At 39.2% G+C, this 25,629-nt stretch overlaps 1 protein-coding gene across 2 annotated transcripts in view; it reads left to right on the top strand.

The window, feature by feature from the left end:
• RABGAP1L (RAB GTPase activating protein 1 like) overlaps nt 1–25,629 on the top strand; it is a 737,668-nt gene that overhangs the window by 445,400 nt on the left and 266,639 nt on the right. For both annotated transcript variants that reach the window (XM_070384895.1, XM_070384896.1), the window contains exon 15: nt 8,835–8,909. In XM_070384895.1, coding sequence (XP_070240996.1) covers nt 8,835–8,909 — 75 coding nt within the window. The remainder of the gene's footprint in view (nt 1–8,834; nt 8,910–25,629) is intronic.

Below are 25,629 nucleotides of genomic sequence, written 5' to 3'. Positions count from 1 at the left end.
GATATTAAGAGTGCTTAGCTCAGAGCGTTGTTGTAAGGGTTAAATAAATTACTTACATATCCCAGGTAGCTTAGCTGGTAAAGAATCCTCCTGCAATACAGGAGACCCCGGTTTGATTCCTGGGTTGGGATGATCCCCTGGAGAAGGGATAGGCTACCCACTCCAGTGTTCTTGGGCTTCCCTGATAGCTCAGATGGTAAAAAATCTGCCTGCAATGCAGGAGACCTGGGTTGAATCGCTGGGTTGGGAAGACCCCCTGGAGGAGGGCATGGCAACCCACTCCAGTATTCTTGCTTGGAGAATCCCCATGGACAGAGGAGCCTGGTAGGCTGCAGTCCATGGGGTTGCAAAGAGTTGGATACAACTGAGCATCTAAGCACCACAACACAAAATCTGGAAAAATAGTAGTTATTAATAAATGTTACTGGTTATTTGTTAGAAAAATTAATGCTGAAGAATTATTTGAAAAGCCACTTATATTCTTGTGCTATATTAAGTAATCTTTTCTTTAAATGTTATTCTACTTTTAGACAACCATGTGTTTTAATGATTTTGTCACTTTGTGACCTCTTTTCATTTAGCTTATTGTAGCGTTACTTAAAATAGTATTTCTTCGGTATCTCTTTTTTTGTCTCAGATTGTGTGAGATCAGATCTCTTTTTAGTTTGTAAGTGAATTTATTCTACATATTTTATATTTGGATTTTTCTCCATAGCATACTCATTTAAGGGCTACTGAGCAATAATTCAGAGGCTGATTTGTTTATCTGTTTGTTTTGGTCACATGTTGGCAGAAGTTCATTGTAGTGATAGACTTAACAGTTTATCTAATATTAATAAATGAAAAATGGCTTTACATAAATGTCAAGCTCCTATTAAAGTAGGGAAATCTGAGTTAGTATTTCCTGTTCTCAGAGCTATATTAAATTGTGAGACAATTCAATATTTAGGTTAGAGTTTAGAGAAACACTTAACATGTCATGGTTAAAACCAATAAACTTAACTACTGTCTATTGATAGCCAGTAAGTCAGCAACTACATCAGTACTCTAGTAGTATCAAGAAGCTGAATGGGACTGTGTTTTAGAAGTTTAATTCCTTTTTGCATGCCCACATAGCAGCCTTTGTGTTTTGTTAAAGAGAATCTTATGATTTCATTCTTCCTGTGAGTCTGAATTTCCTTCATCTTTATCTGTAAGTGTGATTGTTTGATAAAATAGTGCAGTAGGTTCCACATTTCTGAGACAAAAGAGGAACACCATTCTATATTTTCTGTATCAATCTGATAAAGACATGTGAGTGAGAGTGTTTGGGGAGTAACAGGTTGTGGATAAGGCTTTAGACAATCTAGCTCTAAGACTAAAAACTTTCCTTTAGGATTTTAAAATAATTCAAGGACAGTAATGGTTATTGTGTATTTTGGATTGACAAAGAAAGTCTTAGTACCCTTGGAAAATTATTTTCAAAGTTAGCATCTTTATCTACATAACAGTTACTCACAACGCAAAAAAAAAAAAATCAAGTATTTTCCATATTTTTTTCTATTAATTTTTAATAATTTATTTTTAATTGGAGGATAATTAACTTTAAAATGTTGTGTTGGTTTCTGCCATACCATAGCGTGAAACAGCCATAAGTATATATATCTCTCCTTTCTCTTGAGCCTCTCTCCCACTCTACTCCCCCATCCCATTCCTCTAGGTCATCGCTGAGCACCAGGCTGAGCTCCTTGAGTTATACAGCAACTTCCCACTAGCTAGCTATTTCACACATGGTAGTATATATATTCCAATGCTGCTGGTGCTGCTGCTGCTGCTAAGTCGCTTCAGTCGTATCCGACTCTGTGCGACCCCATAGACAGCAGCCCACTAGGCTCCGCCATCCCTGAGATTCTCCAGGCAAGAACACTGGAGTGGGTTGCCATTTCCTTCTCCAATGCTACTCTCTCAATTTTTACCAACCTCTCCTTCCCCCACCATACTGATTTTAATAAGGAGAACTTAAATTATATGTACGTGTTAGCACCAACATGATTAAGCTTTAACAGCTATCTATGTTTTCATGTCTAAGTTGTAGCTTGTAGTCAGTATGTTAATAAACACGCATATTACATAAAGAAATGAAAACTTCTCCTTCCCTAAACCCAGAAGTTATGGACTTAAAAATATTAAGCTGTCCTTGATCAGACCGTCTTTTCTTTTTTCTTGAGAGTATGCAATGTGATTTTCCATGTCTATTGAACCCCAAGGCAAATCAGAAGATGGACCCTCTTATCTTACATGGATCCAAACACATAAATGTCTAAGAAGAATAATTCTGCACATAGTCTAAGTGAACGTCTTAGCCTGTTACTATTACAGGAACACCACTCACTGAGGGGCTTAAACATTTACTACTCAGAGTCCTTGAGGCGGGGAAGCCTTGGTCACGGTGCTGGCAATTTTCAGTGTCTGGTGAGGACTCACTTCCTGGTTCATAGATGGCCATCTCTTTGCTGTGTCCACAAGTAGCGGAAGAAGTATGGGAGTGCTCTTGAATCTTCTTCATAAGAACAGTAATACCATTCATGAGAGCTCTACCTCAGGACCTAATCAACTCTAAATGGTTCCACCTCGAAATAACCATTACTTTGGGGGTTCAAAATACGAATTCTGAGAGAACACAGTCTCCAGCAGTGATAAAATAAAGGTATAATGTATGTAGGCTCTGTATTTGAGAAGATTTGGGTTCAGATCCTGGCTTTAACTGTTTGACCTTGCCCAGGTTAATTACCTTCTCTCAATATCACTTTTGTCATCTCACAGGCTTTGTGAGGATTGATTGAGAATGTGGGAAAGCATTTAGTACAGTGTCTGACATCGTCTGCCTTTGACATGCAGCATGTCTGAAGAATCTCAGTATTCTTCCTTCAAGAATGTGAGACCAAGCTTGCAGCAATTCAGGTCACATCCTCTTCTATAAGACTAAGACAGTAGCACCTTGTCTAAGATGCTTCTCTTGCCTTTATCTCCATTCCTTGCAGTATGGTTTGGTTACGCACCCTTTCCCTCTGGTTGGAATTCATCTCACTGTGTACTTTCTCATTGTACGTGCTGAGTTCTTCTATAAGATTCTGAGCTAAGGAACATGGACCATATATTTTCATCCTTGTGTCTACCTCAGCACAATGTTTGATTATATAATAGATACTCAGTAAATAGTGACTTGCTGACTGAATATATAAAATTCCCTTGGGACCCCAGCCAGAAGAGTAGTCTGTAGTCCAAATCAGAGTGAAGAGAGTATAGGAACAATATTTTCCCCCCGAAAGTTACAAAGTATTTTCAAATACACAGAAAAGCTCAAAGAATTGTACAGTGAACATCCATAAATCTATCACCTAGATTCTATAATTAATATTTTATTACCTCTTTTATCAGATGTCTCTTGTAGTAGACAAGTAGATCTCTTGTAGTAGACAAGATATCTCTTGCAAGTAGTAGATCCATCTACTCTTGCATTCAATTAATTAATCCATCTTAATACTTTAAAGTATCTTGGAGTATTAAAGGTGCTGGTTTAGGCATTTGGGGTAGGTCAGGCCTTGGGCTGTGGCAGTTTGCTTGTGGTCTGAGGCCCAGAAGGCTTCTGAAGCACTGGAGCAGGCACTGGAGTGGTCTTCAGGAAGCTGGCCAGCCTCCCATGCAGTTTACAAACCACAGTCTGAGTCCTGCTTCAGGAGCAAGCAAATGTGCGCATGCTTCTCACAAGTGGAGTCCCGCCTTCACACAGCCCTCCTGTTAGTCCCGTTGTCCCTCCAACTATCCACTGGGCTCATCTTCCCTGTGTTGGTCCCCAGGGTTGGGGCACCAGTATGTGGCTCAAATCATTCACTCCCTGGGAGGATCTCTTTCCTGTATAATTTCCATTTTCCTCTGAGTCTGCTCCCAGGGGCACAGGTCTGATCACTTCTCTTCCCTTCCTACTTGATTCTGTGTGGGTCTTTCTTACAGTCTTGGTTGTACAGTAGTCTTTCTACCAATCTCCAGTTAGTTTTCAGTGAGAACTGTTCCGCATATAGGTGTATTTTTTGATGTGTTCGTGGGAGAGGTGAGAATCCTCCATTGTCATCTCCTCTCCACTTGGGCATGTTCCCAATGACCATTCATAGATATTTCTCTGTGATGTATCTTTTCAGATCTTCAGTACATTTTTAAATTGGGTTTTTTGATACCAAGTTAGAGGAGTTCTTTATATATTCTGTTCAAGACTTTGTTTAGATACATTTGCAAATATTTTCCCAGTCCGTAGTTTAACTGTTTTCTTAATGGTATCTTTTTATCAGTGTTGTTGTTGTTCAGTCACCCAGTCATGTCCAACTCTTTGCAACCCCATGGACTGCAGCACACCAGGCCTCCCTGCCCCTCATCATCTCCTGAAGTTGCCCAAGTTCATGTTGATTGCATCAGTGACGCCATCCAGCCATCTCATCCTCTGACACCCTCTTCTCCTTCTGCCTTTAATCTTTCCCAGCATCAGGGACTTTTCCAATGAGTCATCTGTTCTCATCAGATGACCAAAATCCTGGAGCTTCAGCTTCAGTCCTTCCAGTGAATATTCAGGGTTGATCTCCCTTAAGACTGACTGGTTTGATCTCCTTGCTGTCCAAGGGACTTTCAGGAGTTTTCTCCAGCACCACAGATCAAAGGCATCAATTCTTTAGCATTCTGCTTCTTTTTGGTCCAGCTCTCACAACCGTATGTGACCACTGGAAAGACCATAACCTTGACTGTATGGACCTTTGTCAGCAGAGTCATGTCTCTGGTTTTCATTTTCTAAATTTTGCTAATGTCTATTGTATTCATTAATTTTTTTAATAGTTAATAACTTCTGTGCCCTGGCTAAGAAACCTTTGCCTTTACCAAGTTACAAAGATGTTCTGTCTTTTCCCTGAGTAGCTTTATAATTTTACTTTTATATTTAGGAGTATGTTATATCTAGAATTAATTTTTTCATATGAAATAAAGTTAGGGATAAAGGTTCATTAATTTCCCCCATATGGATTCCAATTGTTTGAGCACATTTATTGAAACAATTTCTATAGATTTACATTTTTACATATGTAAAAATTTCTCCTTTCCTCACTGTTATCTTGGTAACCTTGTTGCCATTAAATGACTATATGAGGGTGGCTCTACTTCTAGACTTCTTATTCGGTTTTATTTATTAGTCTGTACTTGTATCAGTTTTACATTGTCTTGGATATTGTACTTTTACACTAGGTGTGGTAAAGGCTTCTCTTCTGTTACTTTTCCCCTAGCATTTCTACTCTTGCTTTCTAGCTGTTACAGTCATCCTAGTCTGTTCTCTGATTCTTCAAGCCAGTAAGTCTATAGTTTAATATCCGAGTTTTATCCTTCCATTGTGGCACCACTGGCACATGACCTCCAACAAAAGCCATAAAGAATGAGAATTTTACCCAGTGTCATCACCTTCTTCCAAGTTTATTCTCCCCTCCAGTTTCTTCCTCCTGCTTTTTGCTCAGTGCTTTCAGATAGTTGTTTTATACATTTTGTCTGTATATAGATTAAATTTGTTACCAGACAGAAGGTTGGTTCAATAACCTCCTCCATTATAGTAGTGCTGTTCAGTTGGTTTCTGAAAGTCAGTTTGAGCAGGCATCTGGCCAGGGAAGCAGTTACAGTGAGAGGTGGGACAAGGCGGTATGGTGCTAAAGAGAGGCAAGTTTCAAATGGAGGGAACAGATTTGGTTCAGCTCAGTTAGAGAAGGCTTAGACTAAACCCGAAGAGTGCTTGGAAGAACTCCAGGGGAAAGAACGTACTAGAACATTGTGTTTTTCAAACTGTGAATCATAAAATCGATTTAGTAGGTGGCCTCTGAAAAGTCATTTTTGTTGCTAACCTAATCCAAAGCCATAACACAATTAGAAAGTAAGATCGATACACTGCTGATATGTACTTTTATCCTCAGCTTTCCAGTTAGAGACTAGTTTGTGGGGTCTCAATGAATTCATCCCTCCTCTGGTGGACTCTGGACCCTTGTTTTATGTTGGACTTCTCTTGTAACACAAATGTGCATGTACATAGCAACACTTCTCAGTAACTGTTAAATATATAAAGATGGATCAAACATTTGTCAAAATTATGTCAGGGCTGATGAAGCATGATTGACTTTAGAAATCCCCAGTTTTAAGGAATCCTCAGCTTAGACTATCTTTTATGGGAAAGGGAAGCCTTGGTAATATATGTGACATGATATCTTATCAAGAAATCTCAGAGTTCCTTGTTCATGGAAAAAGAAGTAATGGAGAGCCATCAGGGATGCACTAAATAAGGATAGTATTAGAACCTCTCCCCTCTTTCTTTGTTAATTGTTCCTCTTCTTTTCTCTCTGTAATCCTTCTACACACACACACACACCCCCCCACCCCAACCCACCCCGATCCATAAGCTCTGGATAAAAGTACAAATAAGGACTCATAAATAAAACTATATAAATCAAAGAAAATTAAATAAGTAAAAGGATGGTAATCCATCTTTCAGTTTTTATAATTAGGCCAAGCTTGGGAAACTGGTTATAATGAAGAAAAGCTTCTTTAAAATTCATTAGGAAATGATTCGGTGATCTAATTTTTCTCTCATTAGATGAGGGCATGATAATGTCATCATTGGCAGAAGGTTAAAAGATAACAACAGTTCTTCAAAAGGCACCATTAAAACAATAAAAAGGCAGACCATGCACTGGGAGAAAATATCGGTAATACATATGTCAGATAATGATTCTGTCAACAGAATGTATGAAGAGTTTTCATGAATCGACAGTGATAAGATAAGCAACTGAATTAAACAAATGAACAAGAACTCAAAGAGATATCCTCAAAAGAAGGTATATCAGTTGCCTAAAAACACATTATAATACATTCTGTGTCATTAGCCATCAGAGAGATTTAAGTCAAAAGCACAGGAATTAATAAAAGGAAAAAGACTGGCAATATAAAGTATTGACAAGAATGTGAGCAATGAGTACTCTTATATTTTGCTGATGTGGAGGCAATAACTGAACAATCACTTTGCAAAATAATCTGGCAATATCTTAGAAAGTTAAACATACACTTAGCATTTGAACCTTGAACCTCCACTCCTAGGTATTTACCCAAGGGAAATGAAAACCTATATACACAAAAGGCCTTGTGTATACAAACCAGTTTTACTTTGTACTAGCCCCAGTCTGGGGGGAAAAAACCCATATGTTCATCAGAGGGAGACTGGATAGACCAATTGTGGTATATTTATACAGTGGACTACTACTCAGTAGTGAAAGTGGATGACTTACTGATGCTTTCAACAACATTGAAGGCTCTCAGAAACATTATGCTGAGTGAAGGAAGTCAGACACAAAAGAGTATATATTAATCCATTTATATGAAATTCTTCTAAAATGCAAAGCTAATAATTGTGAAAAAAATCAGCTCACTGGTAGCCTAGGGTGGAGGTGGTTTGACTTCAGAGAGTCATGAGGGACATTCTAGAATGCTATAAATATTCTATAATGATGGAATTACATGAATGACTCAACTTATTTAAGGAACTGTGAAATTAAAAGGTATGCATTTCATTGAATATATGCTATATTTCAATAAAGATTTTTTAATAATAAAAAAGAATTCTAGTCCTTATACTCTGACTACCTTGGCATATGGGAGATATGATAACTGTTCCTGTTTATCTTTGATAATCATTGCCCTGGACAGAGAGAATTTTTATACTTATAAAATCACAGTGCATTGTATTATATTAAGTACATTAAATGGAGATGCCTTCACTAAAATGAATTACCACAGATAGGTAGGATGCATGGAATGGGGTACATGTCCAGGATTTAAACAGCACAATTGGGGTTGTTTGTATTTTAAAAATAAATGGGGGAGCACCTGAATTATTTTTTTGTTGTTGTGCTAAACCAGGGGTCAGTAAACTGTAGCTATAGCCCACACTGTCTACCTTTGTACTACCCTGGAATCATAAATGGTTTTTATATTGTAAAGGGTTATATGAGAAAAGAAAAACAATGTACAACAGATATGTATGTGTCCCTCTAAGTCAGAGAACATGTAGTGGCTAGAAAGGGTGATCTGAGGGGGGAGTCTATTAGGTTATGATACCTGTACTACAAGGTTCCCCCATATAGTGCATTAGTGGGTGATTTTGGGGGGAGTCTATTAGGTCATGGTATCTGTACTACAGGGCTCCCCCATATAGTACATTAGTGGGTGATTTTGGGGAGTGTTTTTAGGTCAGTCTGTACTACAGGGCTCCCCATGATTATCTGTGATTTTGGGGGGAGTCTATTAGGTTATGATATCTGTACTACAGGGCTCCCCCATATAGTGCATTAGTGGGTGATTTTGGGCGAGAGTCTATTAGGTCCTGGTGTCTGTACTACAGGGCTCCCCCATGTAGTGCATTAGAATTCCCGCATCAACTGCAGAACCCTTCTACCCTCCTCCACATTTTGCACTTGCCTCCCATAGTCTTGTCTGCCTGACCACAAACCATAATGGATCTTTAAAAATTAATTTAGGTGCTCTGAGCATCTTTTTATTCCAGATTCTAAAGATGAACCTGGGGATAATGGCCATCTAGAATTGCTTTAGGAAATGTGCAGCCTCTTTGAAGGATTCCACTGTGCTAATGGCTTGCACATTCAAGATGAGGGATCAGTGAAATTGTGGTGGACAGGCCAGGGATAAGAACAAGTGGCAGCTTGATGTGAACTAGCACTTAGGTTAAAATCTGTGAATGTTTATAATATTTCTTTCCTCTCATCTTTTTCTAGGCCTACTCTGTCTATGACGAAGACATTGGGTACTGTCAAGGACAGTCTTTTCTTGCTGCTGTATTGCTGCTGCATGTAAGTAATTTTCCATGTGATAAATGGCACGGTACTGCCAAATTCATTTTATTTTCTGCTTTTTTTTTTTTCCCTCCCTTCCTATTCTCCATTTACTTGATGGAGATTATACATGGCATATCTTTTTAAACCTGTACTTTTGGTGAGAAAATAAGAGATCTGATGTCAAGAACAGGACAGTTAGTTTCTCAATAGAATTAATTTTGCGGGCTGGTAGGGAATACATTGCCTATTTGGAGTTATTTTTAACTAGAACCCACTAGGATTGAGGAAGTCCATGTATCTGCCCAAATGTGAGCAGGACCAGGAGCATCATGAAGGAATGTGACAAGGAAGTCTTTTACCTCTTCTGTGATTTATTTTTGTACATTCTCTTTCCTCTTAGTCACCTTCATTTGACAGAACATTTATTGAGGATCAGTTGTCAGTACTGGGCTAAGACGTGGGATTACAAATATGAATAATTTATTGTTTGTGTTCTCAAAGGCCTTATGGGCTGAAATTGGGGCACAGGTAATGTAGGCACATACCTATTATTTTAACTCTCTCTCTGTATCTGCATTGTTTTTGTGATGGTCAGTATAGAAGACTTACGGTGTGCTAGGTGAAAGCAATGCAGAGAGTAAGAGGAGAGCGGAGAGTTTTCAGAAAGGACTTTCTAGAGGAGGTGGTAGCTTTGTCAAGACATAAATGAGGCTGGGGGGCGGAGACAAGATGGATAAGAGAAGGAGTAGAGATTGCTACGTGAGCAAATGTATGGCAAAACAAAGGGCACAATATATAAAAGGAACAGTGAATGACAGTTTCTGTATCATTGCTGTAGAAGGTGTATGGAGAGAAAGAGATGTGAGATGAAAATGGTCACATGGGCAGGGAAAAAATTATAAAGACTTCTTAAGATGAAGAAATGTAGGCTTTATAGAGGCTTTGTTCTGTACCTAATGAGGAGCCACAATCAGTTTGAAGCAAGGGAATGACAACCAGATGTTCATTTTACATATATTCGTATATCCACGTAGAGGATGGAACTGAAAAGAAGCATGTAATAGCAGAGATACCCGTTAGGAAATATCAGTATAAATGAAAGATATTGAGACTTAGAGAAAAAGAAAGAATGAAACATTTTTCTGGAGGCAAAATTGGTAGGTTTCATGGATGGATTGACAAAGGAAAAGTCAAAAGTAGCATGTCTTGTTTCATCGCTTAAGCAACTGGGTAAATTATGGTATTTTGAGCTGAGGTAGAAAACACGTCCATTGAGAATGAATGGAAGAAAAACGGTTAGGAGTTGATGATTAATTTAGTTTTAAATTTGGAAAGGGAGGGTATTTGAGGGCCATCTGAGTAGCTGTCCAGCAGCCAGCTGTATACTGGAGACTGACTCTGGGGAGAAATCAAAGCTGAAATGATGAGAGTGGATCAGATCATTTCAGAAAAATAAGTAGAAGAAGAAAAACAGAATAGAACCCAGGAATGCCAATTATTTAAAGCGCTGATGAGGAAGAGGGATCTTTGAAGAGTTTCTTGATTTTCACCAGAGAAGCAGCATTGTATAATGTCAGATGCAGCAAAGAGAACCAAGTTTAAAACAAAAGGATTTTTTTTTACGGTTTGCATTCTGAAAATGAAGAACAATTATAGTAGATTCATGGTCCTAATTCTGATCATTTGACTTTAATGAAAAAAATAACATACTGTTGTTCTATTGTGATTATTCACTCTAACTTTGATTTCAATTTCTTTCTCTGTGGTTATCATCTATTTATGGTCTTTTGATATTCTCTTACTGTCCTTTTTTTGTCATTTCCACACACGCAAACCACATTCTTGAGATTTCCTGTGATAATCAAGTACTTTATAGTCATAAATTCTTGGGCCCTTAGTTCTGTCACGCGAGTATATGTTCCTCGGCTCTTTGTCTCGTCACAACAAAGATTTGGAGTAACGGACATTAAAGCCCTCTCGGCGTGTCACAGTTCTCAGGTCTTAGATAGACTGTTATAGCTCTCAGGTCTCGAATGGACCATGTTATAGCTCTTAGACAAATCAGTGTTACAGCTTAGTGTTACAGCTCTATTTTATTTAGAAGATAGCAGGAAAATCCATCTTTGAGGTGTGAGGGCAGATCGATCCAAAGACACGAGGAGAAGAGTGCCCCAGCGCGCAGGAAAGAGAGAGAGAGAGAGCGCGCTAACTTTGGCTCTTCTATTTATATGTTTATCTCTCCCTGGGCCTGTCCTATGTAAATTGGGCCAGCCAGGAGTGTTGTTTGTTTTACCTGAGGTCCTCACTCTGGTCCTCGGACCTTCTTTTGTTTTATTTTCGTGGGCTTTTCTCTTCCTTGTCTTTTAGCCACCGCCATTTTGGACTCCTTTTCCCTATTCTACCTACTAACGCCACCTAGTAGATCTAGAATAGTCAGGTCCCTACACAAGGGGCTGGAGACTGTAAGCAGTGATGGGTGTTTTACCAAGGTTCAAAACCATCATTTTTCTAAAAGGAGCTTTCATGATCACTCGGATGAGAAGCTGATGTTCAGGCCACAGATAGTGAAGCTTTGTCTTCTACAAAGTAATCTTTGAATATGTCACAGTTTAGCATTTTAGACCTGTAGCCCTGTGAAACACATTATATCTATTAAACCTCAATGAGAAGAATATCACTTTAGAAAATCTGTTCTGAGACTTAACAGAACTTTAGTTAACTGTAAGTTCATGTTTACTTGAACACATTTTCTCCCTGAAAAAAAGAGAGTGATTCAAATAGCTAAGAAACTCAAATAACCCAGATTTTTTTTTTTTTTTTTTACATATCTACTCTTCTATTATAAGGGTCATGGAAAGTCAGCTATTGTAAACATATTCAACAAAATTGCCTCCAAAGTGTGTCACAAGATGAATAGAAATGTAGTCTAGTTTCTACACCTTCTACTTTAATAGAAGTACACAGTTGTTGTCATTGCTTATAAAAATAACTGGAAATATAGAAATGCCTTCAGAATCCTGGAGGAAAGATAAACTGATAATCAATGTTAGTGAAAAACAGATTAGATTGTAATTTTTTTTTAATTTTATTTTTAAACTTTACATAATTGTATTAGTTTTGCAAATATCAAAATGAATCCATCACAGGTATACATGTGCTCCCCATCCTGAACCCTCCTCCCTCCTCCTTCCCCATACCATCCCTCTGGGTCGTCCCAGTGCACTAGCCCCAAGCATCCAGTATCGTGCATTGAACCTGGACTGGCATCTCGTTTGATACATGATATTTTACATGTTTCAATGCCATTTTCCCAAATCTTCCCACCCTCTCCCTCTCCCACAGAGTCCATAAGACTGTTCCATACATCAGCGTCACTTTTGCTGTCTCGTACACAGGGTTATTGTTATCATCTTTCTGAATTCCATATATGTGCGTTAGTATACTGAATTGGTGTTTTTCCTTCTGGCTTACTTCACTCTGTATAATAGGCTCCAGTTTCATCCACCTCATTAGAACTGTTTCAAATGTATTCTTTTTAATGGCTGAGTAATACTCCATTGTGTATATGTACCACAGCTTTCTTATCCATTCATCTGCTGATGGACATCTAGGTTGCTTCCCTGTCCTGGCTATTATAAACAGTGCTGGCGATGAACATTGGGGTACACGTGTCTCTTTCCCTTCTGGTTTCCTCAGTGTGTATGCCCAGCAGTGGGATTGCTGGATCATAAGGCAGTTCTATTTCTAGTTTTTTAAGGAATCTCCCACACTGTTCTCCATAGTGGCTGTACTAGTTTGCATTCCCACCAACAGTGTAAGAGGGTTCCCTTTTCTCCACACCCTCTCCAACATTTATTATTTGTAGACTTTTGGATCGCAGCCATTCTGACTGGTGTGAAATGGTACCTCATAGTGGTCTTGATTTGCATTTCTCTGATAATGAGTGATGTTGAGCATCTTTTCATGTGTTTGTTAGCCATCTGTATGTCTTCTTTGGAGAAATGTCTATTTAGTTCTTTGGCCCATTTTTTGATTGTAATTTTATTGAAAATATATGTGATAATTCTACTAATTAGCATATTTCATTGACAGACCAATATATCCATTAACCAATTTGAATAAGAGAAGCTAACTATAATTTTTTCTTGTTTGTATTTCATGTTGTCCCCATGGTTTAAATAGGTAGAAGAATACAGTCTAGCTTAAACAATTCATCAAATACACTATCTTGGATTCCAGGGAGATATGTTATTAGGGCCTTACTGACTAATTTTTTATCAGTTACATAAGCAATGGCTTCTTTTTCCTGCCAGATAGCCTTTGGCAGCTCCATATTAATCACTGTCAGAAGCGGCTTCTTTCTGGGATGCTGTCTTCCTCCCATGGTCATTTATATTTCACGTTCACTGCCTAAGAGGAAAGAAAGACCAAAATGAAAGTAGGTTTAAGAACAAAAATTTAGAATTTTAAAGTTTTTCCATGTATGAATAGTTTTAAGAAATAAATATCTTTTCCTGGTGCTTGGAAATTTTCAGATGCTTTGATAATATTCTTTGTAACTTGCAGTAAAGCACTCTTTGGAAGAATTAAATGTTTATCGCATAGATGCTGTTACATCCATTGATGGAATTATAAGAAATTTATCATTTATAATTCAAAAAAGCTGTTACAGCACAGATTGCTTGTAATCATTATAGTGTTTGCCTTTAAATTTAAATATGCAATAATTATCACTAATATCATTATATTATTAGTATAATAAATAATATCTTTTTGTATATTCATTTATTCTAAATACTATATAAAGTATTTTGCATAATTTTTAACACCAATATATTTCTCTCACAAATTTATTTTCAAGCAGCTTTAAAGTTTTTTTTAATCAAACATATACTTTTTTAGACTTTCAGAAGATTATGTTCCTTTTTAAGGTTAAATACTCTAATATCAGCGTGTATGGAAGCTTTCCAACTGCAAAAAAGAATTATTTGGGGGTAAGCCAGAATGTTTAAATGTATTGCATTTTTTCAAAAACTGTAACTAGGCACAACTCCTTTGGAAACCAGATTTGCTTTATCTAATAAAGATATGCATACCAGTCAATTCCACTCTTGTTATATATACTTTAGTCAAATTTAAGAACCTGTACACTAGTGGCTTAGTTGGTAAAGAATCTGCCTGCATTGTGGGAGACCTGGGTTTGATCCCTAGGTTGGGAAGATCCCCTGGAGAAGAAAATGGCTACCCACTCAAGTATTCTTGCCTGGAGAATTCCATGGACAGAGGAGCCTGGCGGGACACAGTCCATGAGGTTGCAAAGAGTAGGACACAACAGAGTAATTAACACTTTCACTACTTTTACACTAGAATCATGTTTTAAAATAGGATCATAATTACAGTTTATACTACAGGATCAGTGTTTATAATGATCACACAACTCAAATGCCCATTATTATAATGTCTAAGAGTCTAATATTACAATTGTAATTGGATATCAAAATGGATAAATTGTGGTATATTCGTATCGTGGGACACTATACAGCAATGAAAGGAGTGTTTTGCACTACATGCCTGCATGCATGCTAAGTCACTTCAGTCATGTCTTACTCTTTGTGACCCCATGGGCCGTAGCTCACCAGGCTTTTCTTCCCATGGGATTCTCCAGGCAAGAATACCAGGGTGGGTTGCTCTGCCCTCCTCCGGGGGATCTTTTGACCCAGAGATCAAACCTGCATCTCTTACATCTCCTACATTGGCAGACTCTTTATCATTAGCACCACCTGGGAAATTCCTATACTACATGGGCTATTGTGAATGAATCATACAAGCATAAAGTTTAGTAAGAAAGCACATTATTGGTATCATTTGGTATGATTCCATTTAGTATAATTCAATAACGACAAAAGTAAACTCTGTTTTCTTAGGATGCTATGTAGATGGAAAATACAGATAATACCAATGAAGTCAATACAGTTAAAGTCAGGATCATGACCTTCCAGGAGAAACTGGGAGTCATGACTGGGAGGGGACACGTAGGGATCTTCAGGAGTAAACAGTATTCTAGTTCCTAGCCTGTTTATATTCCTTAATCATTTATTCTATAAAGTATAATCTTAACTTTTATGTATTTTTCTGTGTGCTACATTTAAAAATAATATAAGATTTTAAAATTACAAATAAGTTTCGGGTAAGATTTAACCAATGAACTTAAGAAATGAGAAGCAGAGCTACTTCTTAGTTTTCCTGAACATAAAGATTCTACAAAGTCCGAGGTAACCAAACAGAGGCTTCCTAGTGTCTTTATATGCTTATATAAGTAAACTATTTGTGCCATGATATTATTTAGGAATCTTTCTGCTACATGTGACAACATGAACTCAAAGTAGTTTAAATTTAAAAGGAAATGTATTGGCTCACATAACTGGGAAGTCCAGAGCAGAGATGATTTTGATATGCTTGATATTCCAGAGTTCATATTTTGTTATCAGAAATCTACATCTCTGTATCTCTGTTGTGCTTAGAGTTTATTGCCTTAACTTATAAAGGCAGGGCACAAAGTAGGCAGTTTGCAAGTTGGCCTGGCTTCATACTTTTCAGTTTTACAGCTTCATTTAGAAGGCATCATGTTTATCTTTTGCTATAGCTTCTGCACTTAAAACAAACAAGCAAGCAAAAACCCTGGAGGATTCTGGCTGGCCTGCCCTTGGGGGTCTGCCATTCTTGAGTTGGTTATTGAGGTCAGGAAGTTCAAGTGTTCTGATAGGCCTGGCCTAGGTCTTAAGTTCACCTCTGTGCTGGTAATGATCTGGATCAACTCTTCCTGAAAAATGAAATGGTGTTCCTGTAAGAAAGGAGCTTTTGACATCCGATGATAGGAAGGTAGAATACTAGACAGATATATCCCATTATCTTACAGTGATTCTTTGATATAAGAGTTTGAGTTTATTTTTAATAAGCCCTTCTTTACTTCCAAATCACCTTTTCCTTATAAACCTAAGAGATTTTTCCTGTTCTCTGTTAATTTTTGCATCAGTGCTTCAAGAGTCATTCCTCAGCATCTTCTCCCTGTGTCCTGTAAATACAATCAAGGCATTTTGCCTTAAGAAAAAAAATCCTCTTTTGATCCTCCCATTTAGCTCTCTCAGATTTCTGTGTCCTTTCAAAGCCGAATTCCTTCAAAGGATTATAAAAACCACAGCTATGAATTTAAATTGTGGGTTAATACCTTTCAAGTTACATGACCTTGGGGAAGTTCCCTGAGATTGAAGAATCAGTTTCTTCATTTATAATATAAAGTGAAAATAATATTATCATCGTCCTGGGTTTCTATGAATGTTGAATACCATGCATTACAAGTGTAGTTTTATTTTGTATCTGGCATAAAAAGAGTATAGCCATGGGGTTAAGTCCAGACTTTATGTAATAGATGTATGCTGCTGCTAAGTCGCTTCAGTCGTGTCCGACTCTGTGTGACCCCATAGACGGCAGCCTACCAGGCCCCCTGTCCCTGGGATTCTCCAGGCAAGAACACTGGAGTGGCTGGCCATTTCCTTCTCCAATGCATGAAAGTGAAAAGTGAAAGTGAAGGCACTCAGTCGTGTCTGACTCTGTGCGACCCCATAGACAGCAGCCCACCAGGCTCGCCCATCCATGGGATTTTCCAGGCAAGAGTAGTGGAGTGGGGTGCCATTGCCTTCTCCAATAGATGTATAGTTATTGGCAAATCACTTAACTTCCTTGAACCTCGCTAGTCTAATATTTAAAATGTGGAACTTATACCTACTTTTGTGAGGTTTAATGGGGTCATGAATGAATGAATGTAACAATGCTGTTCTTTCTAAAACTAATAATTATTTGCCCAGCCAGTTTTCTTTTGGACCCTAGTTTATATCGAGCACGCAAAGCAAACTAATAGGTGGAACAGCATGTTTTAAGACTTACAAATAGCCATTAAATTTAAATGTATTTGGCATGTATTTGATTTAAAAGGAAAATAAACACTCAGAAGTTTTCATCTATTTGCTTTTCAACTTGTAAACAGAAAATGAAAACTCATTAATTTATGATTGTCAGAATAGTCTCTAACATTCACCTTTGTTGAAGAAAACAAAAAAATCAGTGGAATATTCATTAACTTCATGGGAAAAAGGTAGATTGACTACAAAAAGACATGAAAACACATAATGTGAAATAAAAACTTAGTTTTATCCTAAACAGTTATTTAAGATTTTCAACATATAATTTTACTTCAAAAAAATCTTGATGTATGTCACTTCAGGTGAGTCTTAAAGACTTTTGAAATACTTAGCATGCTTTGTTTTGTGGTTGATCGCAGAGAGAAGCAGGAGTTCCTAGGTGGCACAGTGGTAAAGAATCGCCTGCCAGTGCAGGAGACACAAGTGACATGAGTTCGATCCCTGGGTTGGGAAGATCGTCTGAGTAGGAAATGGCAGCCCACTCCAGTATTCTTGCCTGGAGAATTCCGGGGACAGAGGAGCCTGGTGGACTGTACAGTCCATGGGGTCACAGAGAGTCGGACATAACTGAGCACATAGAGAGAAGCAGTGAAGCTTAAAGACTGGCTCCATTCAGTGATAACCTCTATTAGTACAGATGGCACATCATTATCAGCATTTGTTAATAAACAGTGATTATGTCATGCTTGATTCTCAGATTGTGCACATGAGGCAGGTATTTAGTTTTGTATTTCATAGAGCTGTGGATGACATTGTGATATCTTAAACGTTTTGATATAAGCTTTTAATATTTATCTTATCATTTCCTCAGTAAAGCAATATTGTTTCCATGACAAAGCTCCTGTACACAGCAAAGATGGGTATTCACTACTAGAGACACACTGTGCTCCAATTTCTAATATCTGATTTTAAAATATATTGTTCAATGATTTATTTTTATTTTAAGTTAGACAAATCAACTACATATCAATGATAAATTAGATTGTCTAGTTCAGTGAAATCACTGTAATAAGTTAAATGCTTCACTGGTGGCTTAGCAGTAAAGGATCCACATGCAAAGCAGGAGATGCAGGTTCGATCCCTGGGTCAGGAAGATTCCCTGGAGAAGGAAATGGCAACCCACTCCAGTATTCTTGCCTGGAAAGTCCTATGGACAGAGGAGCTTAGCAGGCTACAGTTCATGGGGTCGCAAAGGAGTCTGACACAACTTAGCAACTAAACGACAACAACAGTAAGTTAAAGAGTCATTTTAATGCTTTTTTAAAAACAGATGCCCCAATGCTACTTAGTGGGGGAACCCACTCTTACAGTAAAATGAAGTTTGCTAGTGCAGCTCCAGATTGATTTTCAGATCTTGACTGATTTTTAAAATGAAACACGATATAAGCTAAATGGCTTCCCTGGTGGCTCAGGGGATAAAGTGTCTGCCTACAATGCGGGAGACCCGGCTTCGATCACTGGGTCAGGAAGATCCTCTGGAGAAGGAAATGGCAAACCACTCTAGTACTCTTGCCTGGAATATCCCATGGACTGAGAAGCCTGGTAGGCTATAGTCCATGGGGTCATAAAGAGTCGGACATGACTGAGTGACTTCACTTTCATAAGCTAAATAGCCAATACAAAATACAGATAATACGAAAATTTCTTACATTTATCATTTACTATAATATTGAAATCCAGTACTAATATAGTTACATTTGGGACGGGCGGGTCATGGTGGAGAGATTTGACAGAATGTGGTCCACTGGAGAAGGGAATGGCAAACCACTTCAGTACTCTTGGCTTGAGAACCCCATGAACAGTATGAAAAGGCAAAATGATAGGATACTGAAAGAGAAACTCCCCAGGTCAGAAGGTGCCCAATATGCTACTGGAGATCAATGGAGAAATAACTCCAGAAAGAATGAAGGGATGGAGCCAAAGCAAAAACAATACCCAGCTGTGGATGTGACTGGTGATAGAAGCAAGGTCCGATGCTGTAAAGAGCAGTATTTCGTAGGAACCTGGAATGTCAGGTCCATGAATCAAGGCAAATGGGAAGTGGTCAAACAAGAGATGGCAAGAGTGAATGTCGACATTCTAGGAATCAGCGAACTGAAATGGACTGGAATGGGTGAATTTAACTCAGATGACCATTATATCTACTACTGTGGGCAGGAATCCCTCAGAAGAAATGGAGTGGCCATCATGGTCCACAAAAGAGTCCTAAATGCAGTACTTGGATGCAATCTCAAAAACGACAGAATGATATCTGTTCATTTCCAAGGCAAACCATTCAATATCACAGTAATCCAAGTCTGTGCCCCAGCCAGTAATGCTGAAGAAGCTGAAGTTGAACGGTCCTATGAAGACCTACAAGACCTTTTAGAACTAACACCCAAAAAATATGTCCTTTTCATTATAGGGGACTGGAATGCAAAAGTAGGAAGTCAAGAAACACCTGGAGTAACAGGCAAATTTGGCCTTGGAATATGGAATGAAGCAGGGCAAAGGTAATAGAGTTTTGCCAAGAAAATGCACTGGTCATAACAAACACCCTCTTCTAACAACACAAGAGAAGACTCTGCACATGGACATCACCAGATGGTCAACACCGAAATCAGATTGATTATATTCTTTGCAGCCAAAGATGGAGAAGCTCTATACAGTCAGCAAAAACAAGACCAGGAGCTGACTGTGGCTCAGACCATGAACTCCTTCTTGCCAAATTCAGACTTAAATTGAAGAAAGTAGGGAAAACCACTAAACCATTCATGTATGACCTAAATCAAATCCCTTATGATTATACAGTGGAAGTGAGAAATAGATTTAAGGGCCTAGATCTGATAAATAGAGTGCCTGATGAACTATGGATTGAGGTTCATGACATTGTAGAGGAGACAGGGATCAAGACCATTCCCATAGAAAAGAAATGCAAAAAAGCAAAATGGCTGTCTGGGGAGGCCTTACAAATAGCTGTGAAAAGAAGAGAAGCGCAAAGCAAAGGAGAAAAGGAAAGATACAAACATCTGAGTGCAGAGTTCCAAAGAATAGCAAGAAGAGATAAGAAAGCCTTCTTCAGCGATCAGTGCAAAGAAATAGAGGAAAACAACAGAATGGAAAAGACTAGGGATCTCTTCAAGAAAATCAGAGATACCAAAGGAACATTTCATGCAAAGATGGGCTCAATAAAGGACAGAAATGGTATGGACCTAACAGAAGCAGAAGATATTAAGAAGAGATGGCAAGAATACACAGAAGAACTGTACAAAAAAGATCTTCACGACCCAGATAATCACGATGGTGTGATCCAGTGATCACACCTAGAGCCAGACATCCTGGAATGTGAAGTCAAGTGGGCCTTAGAAAGCATCACTACGAACAAAGCTAGTGGAGGTGATGGAATTCCAGTTGAGCTATTCCAAATCCTGAAAGATGATGCTGTGAAAGTGCTGCCCTCAATATGCCAGCAAATTTGGAAAACTCAGCAGTGGCCACAGGACTGGAAAAGGTCAGTTTTCATTCCAATCCCAAAGAAAGGCAATGCCAAAGAATGCTCAAACTACCGCAGAATTGCACTCATCTCACACGCTAGTAAAGTAGTGCTCAAAATTCTCCAAGCCAGGCTTCAGCAATATGTGAACCGTGAACTTCCTGATGTTCAAGCTGGTTTTAGAAAAGGCAGAGGAGCCAGAGATCAAATAGCCAACATCCGCTAGATCATAGAAAACGCAAGAGAGTTCCAGAAAAGCATCTATTTCTGCTTTATTGACTATGCCAAAGCTTTTGACTGTGTGTATCACAATCAACTGTGGAAAATTCTGAAAGAGATGGGAATACCAGACCACCTGATCTGCCTCTTGAGAAATTTGTATGCAGGTTAGGAAGCAACAATTAGAACTGGACATGGAACAACAGACTGGTTCCAAATAGGAAAAGGAGTTCATCAAGGCTGTATATTGTCACCCTGTTTATTTAACCTATATGCAGAGTGCATCATGAGAAACGCTGGACTGGAAGAAACACAAGCTGGAATCAAGATTGCCGGGAGAAATATCAATAACCTCAGATATGCAGATGATACCACCCTTATGGCAGAAAGTGAAGAGGAACTCAAAAGCCTCTTGATGAAAGTGAAAGCGGAGAATGAAAAAGTTGGCTTAAAGCTCAACATTCAGAAAACGAAGATCATGGCATCTGGTCCCACCACTTCATGGGAAATAGATGGGGAAACAGTGGAAACAGTGTCAGACTTTATTTTTCAGGGCTCCAAAATCACTACAGATGGTGACTGCAGCCATGAAATTAAAAGACGCTTACTCCTTGGAAGAAAAGTTATGACCAACCTAGATAGCATATTCAAAAGCAGAGACATTACTTTGCCAACAAAGGTTCATCTAGTCAAGGCTATGGTTTTTCCTGTGGTCGTGTATGGATGTGAGAGTTGGACTGTGAAGAAGGCTGAGCACTGAAGAATTGATGCTTTTGAACTGTGGTGTTGGAGAAGACTCTTGAGAGTCCCTTGGACTGCAAGGAGATCCAACCAGTCCATTCTGAAGGAGATCAGCCCTGGGATTTCTTTGGAAGGAATGATGCTGAAGCTGAAACTCCAGTACTTTGGCCACCTCATGTGAAGAGTTGACTCATTGGAAAAGACTGTGATGCTGGGAGGGATTGGGGGCAGGAGGAGAAGGGGACAACAGTGGATGAGATGGCTGGATGGCATCACTGACTCGATGGACATGAGTCTGGGTGAACTCTGGGAGTTGGTGATGGACAGGGAGGCCTGGCGTGCTGCGATTCATGGGGTTGCAAAGGGTTGGACACAACTGAGCCACTGATCTGATCTGATCTGATCTGCTTCGACTTTCACACTGATCCTTTTCTACATTTTTGCTGACTTTTACCTTCACAGTTGCCAACTGATTGCCCTGTGTGAGTGACATGCCTTCATTGATAAAGGCAGATTTATTCAGTTTTATTAAAATTATCTTAAATAAATATCAACTACTTGGGATTTATTTAGCTCTCTGTGCTAAGAGCTTTGGGGGATACAAAGTTACAGCAGTACCCAGCAGTTTAGTGAGTGAGAGTGAAAGTCGCTCAGTCATGTCCAACTCTTTGTGACCCCATGGACTATACAGTCCTTGGAATTCTCCAGGCCAGAATACTGGAGTGGGTAGCCGTTTCCTTCTCCAGGGGATCTTCCCAACCTAGGAATGGAATCTAGGTCTCCCGAATTGCAGGTGGATTCTTTACCAGCTGACCCACAAGGGGAGCCCCTCTTGCTCATCATGGGATATAAATATGCATACCTGAGGGTACGTGCAGGTTTTTACATTCGCAAGGGGCTGAGTGCACAATAATAGTGGTTAATTTTCATGTGTCACTTATATATCGGGGAAGGTCTAAGAGCTATACATCTATCTCATTCAGTCCTCAGAACGAAGTAGATGGTCACGATCCCTGCTTTACAGAAGAGGAATTTGACACCTGGGGAGGTAGCATGCCCAAGGTCACAACTAGAATTGGTATTTGAACCTAAGTCATCTGAATCCAGCAGTTAGTAGGGGCATAGAAATTACTACATGCCACAAAGAGCTTTGGAATTAAGACGAAGTTAGAAATGATCTCATCAGCTAAAGTGAATAACAGAGATTTTATGTTCCAAGTGCCATATATGATCAGCCTTAAAAGAAAGTAACATTTCAAAGACACAGCTGTGCTGTATAATAAACCCCAACCCAGACATTACCCTGAGCTTGTGTGCCTTAATTCCTAGGGGAGCCTGGACACTGTAGGCTCTAACTGTTTTTGTTAAAAAAAGGGTGAGGAACAGAAAGGGGGCATTCTTTTCATGGATCATTCTTCCCAGTGATACATAAGAAGTGCTCTTATTTATATGAAAAGAAACACATTTTGCCACTTCCTTTGTGAGAGCATATATTTCTGGAAACCATTTTAACAGTAGAAAGCACTTTAGTAGTAATTTCCTTTCTATTGATTTAATCTCTTTTAGCTTCATATACCTTTATCCAGATTATTCAAGAGACCCCTGCCTCTATTTTCTCAACGTTTAAAAAACTACTCTCTAAAACCTGTAGTAGCTTTCAGTTGCTGCCAAATTATAAAGACCTTTTGGTTACTCTTGCCTGGAAAATCCCATGGACGGAGGAGCCTGGTGGGCTGCAGTCCATGAGGTCGCGAAGAGTCGGACATGACTGAGCGACTTCACTTTCACTTTTCACTTTCATGCATTGGAGAAGGAAATGGCAACCCACTCCAGTATTCTTGCCTGGAGAATCCCAGGGACGGGGGAGCCTGGTGGGCTGCCGTCTATGGGGTTGCACAGAGTTGGACACGAATGAAGTGACTTAACCTTAACCTACCCTAGCTTTATACCTTTATACCTTACCTCTACAATGGGAGTAGTAAATATCTCCTGCATAGTAAGACTGATGAGTGAGTTAAATGAGATTATACATATTAAAAAAAAGAAAAGAAATTTACTTTTGTAATTTTACCTGGATAAAAAGTTTTACCCATTTCATTTTAATTCTTGTGTGTACCTACCTATAAAAGCACTATGATAGTTGTTGATGTGTAAGACAAAGTTTCTGTGTTCAAGGAGGGAAAGACCCCTCCTTGGTCCCCTACCGCATGCCTATGTTGTCCCTCACATACATCTCCTTTATCCTTGCATGCATGCTAGGTTGCTTCAGTCGTGTCTGACTCTATGCGATCTTATGGACTGTAGTCTGCTAGGCTCCTCTGTCCGTGAGATTCTCCATGCAAGAATACTGGAGTGGGTTGCCATACCCTCCTCCAGGGGATCTTCCACACCCAGGGATCAAACCTTTGTTTCTTGTGTCTCCTGAATTGGCAGGAACATTTTTTACCACTAGCTTTATCCTTACAGCATCCCAAAGTGAGAACCCAAGGTGGAAATCCAGCTCCCCCAGTGTTGCAAGATGCTTTCTAGGAGGGCTGCTTTGCTCTACCTAATAGAGATCACTAGGGGAATTGGCAGGGCTTGACCAGAAGAAATCAGATAGTGACAGAGAAGAGGGTCTTTGCAGCCCACATTACTGCTTTCAGTGGCATTCAATGAGATTTCCCAGCCCATAGCTCTGTCCATGTGTAGAGCCAAGCCAGTGACCTCATCTGGTCAGAGATACTGGTTGGCAGTCTGTTTGATGTAGATCACCAGTCAATGAGCTATACTGGCCATGGAGCTTGTTCTACTGCTCTGGCCAGGCAGGGAAGCAAATTCACAGGCCCCATACAATTGCTGGTTTAGGCTCCAGTCCTGATCGTCTAGGAAGTTTGGCCAGAGAAACAGAGCAAGCTGCCGATTGCATCTTACAGCCCTGCTCAGAGAGAGAGCGAAGTCAGCAACCTCGCCCAACTGTTGGACACAGCCTGTCCCACTGTATAAACAGGAAGCCCGAAGGGTCATTCTGGGCAGCCTCAAAGCCTGGCCTTTAGTACCATCAAGCTATGGAGCCCAGCCAGTCTAACCACTGGTGCCACCCTGCCAAGGAACATAGTCTGTGACCGTGCCCATCCAGAGGCGATTACAAAGCCCAGCTAGTGGCCATTTTGACCATGGTGCACAGCCAGCAGCCCCACCCGAAGAAGGGGTTTATCCAGACTTATTATAAGTCTGTTTAGTCTCTCAGCAGAAACACTGGAGGCCAAGGAAGTGTGAGATGATATATTCAACATAGTGAAAGGAAAAAAATATCAACCAAGAATACTAGGCTTGGCAAAGCTGAACTTTGTAAATGAAATAGAGATAAATGTGTTCCCCAACAAACAAAAGTGGAGTGAGTTCCGCATCACTAGTCCTGCCTTTCAGAAAAATTAAAGGGCATCATCAAGCTGAAATAAAGGGATGCTGATTTAACATCATAAAAACATGAATTGTAAAATTCACTTGTAATGATAAATACCCTGAATATCCGTTGAAAGGACTGATGCTGAAGCTCAAGCTCCAATACTTTGGCCACCTGATACAAAGAGCCTACTCCCTGGAAAAGACCCTGATGCTGGGAAAGATTGAAGGCAAAAGGAGGAGAGGGTGGGAGAGAATGAGATGGTTAGATAGCATCACCGACTCAGTGGACATGAATTTGAGCAAACTCTGGGAGATAGTGAAGGACAAGGAAGTATGGCGTGCTGCAGTCCATGGGGTCACAGAGTCGGACATAACTTAGTGACTGAGCAACAACAATGATGAATACGTAGTCAGAGTCAGATTCTCTCATGTATACTGGTAGAAGATAATTCACTTACAGCTCTTTTTAAAAAGTATAAAACAAATACCATAACTATAGTAATTTTTATCACATATTTTAAAAAAAGGATGTAAATTATGACATCAATAAAATGTGAAGTGAGAAGAAACAGTAAGTATGAAGTTTCTTTACGCTTTCAAAGTTAAGTTGTTATCAACTTAAAATAGGATGTTATATTTTATATAAGGCTCATATTAACCATAAAGCAAAACCAACAGTAGAGTCACAAAAAATCAAAGCATGCTATTACAAAGAGTCAGCAAACACAAAGAAAGACTGCAAGAGCAGAAGCAAGAGTCAAAGAATTCACAAAGAGAAATACAGTTAACAAAATGTTAATAATGAATCCTTATCTATTAGTATTAATTTAAATGAAAATGAATAAATTATCCCAAAAGACATGGAGTGGCTGATTGGAAAAAGAAGAAAAAAAAGGCAGGATCCAATAATATGCTGCCCAAAGAGACTCACTTTAGCCTT

Source organism: Bos mutus, chromosome 16, assembly GCF_027580195.1.
Source record: "Bos mutus isolate GX-2022 chromosome 16, NWIPB_WYAK_1.1, whole genome shotgun sequence".
In the NCBI taxonomy this organism is placed as follows: Eukaryota; Metazoa; Chordata; class Mammalia; order Artiodactyla; family Bovidae; genus Bos; species Bos mutus.
The sequence above is the reverse complement of the archived record's forward strand: the minus strand, read 5'-3'. Positions and strand labels throughout refer to the sequence as shown.